This window comes from Seriola lalandi, unplaced genomic scaffold (assembly GCF_002814215.2).
Source record: "Seriola lalandi dorsalis isolate HSWRI2012SDOR001 ecotype SW California unplaced genomic scaffold, Sedor1 jcf7180002054360, whole genome shotgun sequence".
NCBI classification, from domain to species: domain Eukaryota; kingdom Metazoa; phylum Chordata; class Actinopteri; order Carangiformes; family Carangidae; genus Seriola; species Seriola lalandi.
The window spans coordinates 682302-683597 of record NW_019524913.1 but is presented as its reverse complement, the minus strand read 5'-3'; the positions used below and the strand labels follow the sequence as shown (position 1 = coordinate 683597).

Below are 1296 nucleotides of genomic sequence, written 5' to 3'. Positions count from 1 at the left end.
GGGGGGTCACAAGGAGACATGTCTTTGTTTTAAGGTTATGAGGTAAAAAAAAAAAGAAAGAAAAAAAAGAACTTGAGTGGATGTCAAAGTCACATCTGCTAAAACTTTCAACAGCAAAGTGTCACTTATAAAGACTTTTACACCAGCCTCAGGACTCTAATTCATTCAGCTCAACACCAAAACAAACCACTACTGTGCTCCATGTTCTGTCATTAATGTGCAGCGTGGGGCTTATGGTAATAGTTGCCTAACCTCTAACCGTGAGCAACACTTGACTTGACATTTCATGCTAGCTTCACATGAATGGGCTGATTGTTCTGCATGATTTCCAGGATTGGCCGTCTGCCTCGGCTCCGTCTACGATACTACGTCCGTTTGTCTCGTGACCTTACAGGTTCAAATCCTTCCACCGACCTACAACACGCCGCCTGGAAGGCTACTCCGACTGTGTTGTTATGAGTGGACTCGTCATTTCCACCCTCTGTCTGTGACTCCCAGGGAAGCATGCTCGCTGTGCTCCTCTGTTAGCCAAAGGGGGAGCTGGCTGCTTTCTGCTGCCGCTGCTGCCGCTTAGCTTCTATTTCTACAATTATCCTGTTTTTTTTGGTTTTTTTTATGTGTGTGTGTGTTAGAAATCCTCTGCTCCCCATCCTTCTCCTACTCAGCCCCATCCATCCATGCTGCTCCACTTCTTGTTCTCTCAAGCCATCTCCTAACAGGCTGGGATCCAGGGGGCTGGAAATAACCTTCACATGGCCAGCTTTACCCAGCTATCTCTCACACACAGACCGCTGCCGCTGCTGCTGCGCCGACTCATGCGCACACACACACACACACACACACACACTGGAGCGCACACACAGATGCATGCCAGAGCCCAGCTCCTTTCACGGGAATGACGGACAGCGCCACTCACCACTCCATGGACCAGGAACTCAAACAGTTTGCTCTTGGTGGCTTTCCTGGCTCCCCCCGCCGTCTCCTCCGTAGCCATTTGCTCAGTCCCCTCCGTTCACCCTGCTATGTCTCCCCTCTCCTTCTTTTGTCTTTCCCTCTCCCTTCACCCAGCCTCCTGTTCCCCTCCCCTGCTCCACTTTCCTTCTCTTTGTGCTCTCCTTTTCAGCACTGCCTGTCCCTGACTCTCCTTCTCTCTCTCTCTCTCTCTCTCTCTTCCCTCCCTCTCCCTCTGTTTTGAATGTGCAGCAGCCCTGCCGAGTCTCTCACTGTGTCTATCTCACTTTTTAGTTGAGCTGCCTTTCAGGAGCCCGGCACGTCCCTTGGAGGTGGTGGTGGTGG

The 1296-nt window shown here is 51.2% G+C and overlaps 1 protein-coding gene across 5 annotated transcripts in view; it reads right to left on the bottom strand.

The window, feature by feature from the left end:
• The window catches only part of smarcd3b (SWI/SNF related BAF chromatin remodeling complex subunit D3b), a 40235-nt gene that overhangs the window by 27283 nt on the left and 11656 nt on the right, over window positions 1–1296 (bottom strand). For 4 of the 5 annotated variants that reach the window (XM_023408376.1, XM_023408377.1, XM_023408380.1 and 1 more), the window contains exon 1: window positions 917–1290. The exons of the other annotated variant lie outside the window; for it this stretch is intronic. In XM_023408376.1, the coding sequence (XP_023264144.1) occupies window positions 917–994 (78 nt within the window). In that variant the 5' untranslated portion in view covers window positions 995–1290. Of the gene's footprint in view, window positions 1–916; window positions 1291–1296 lie in introns of those variants that run through there. 5 annotated transcript variants of the gene reach the window in all.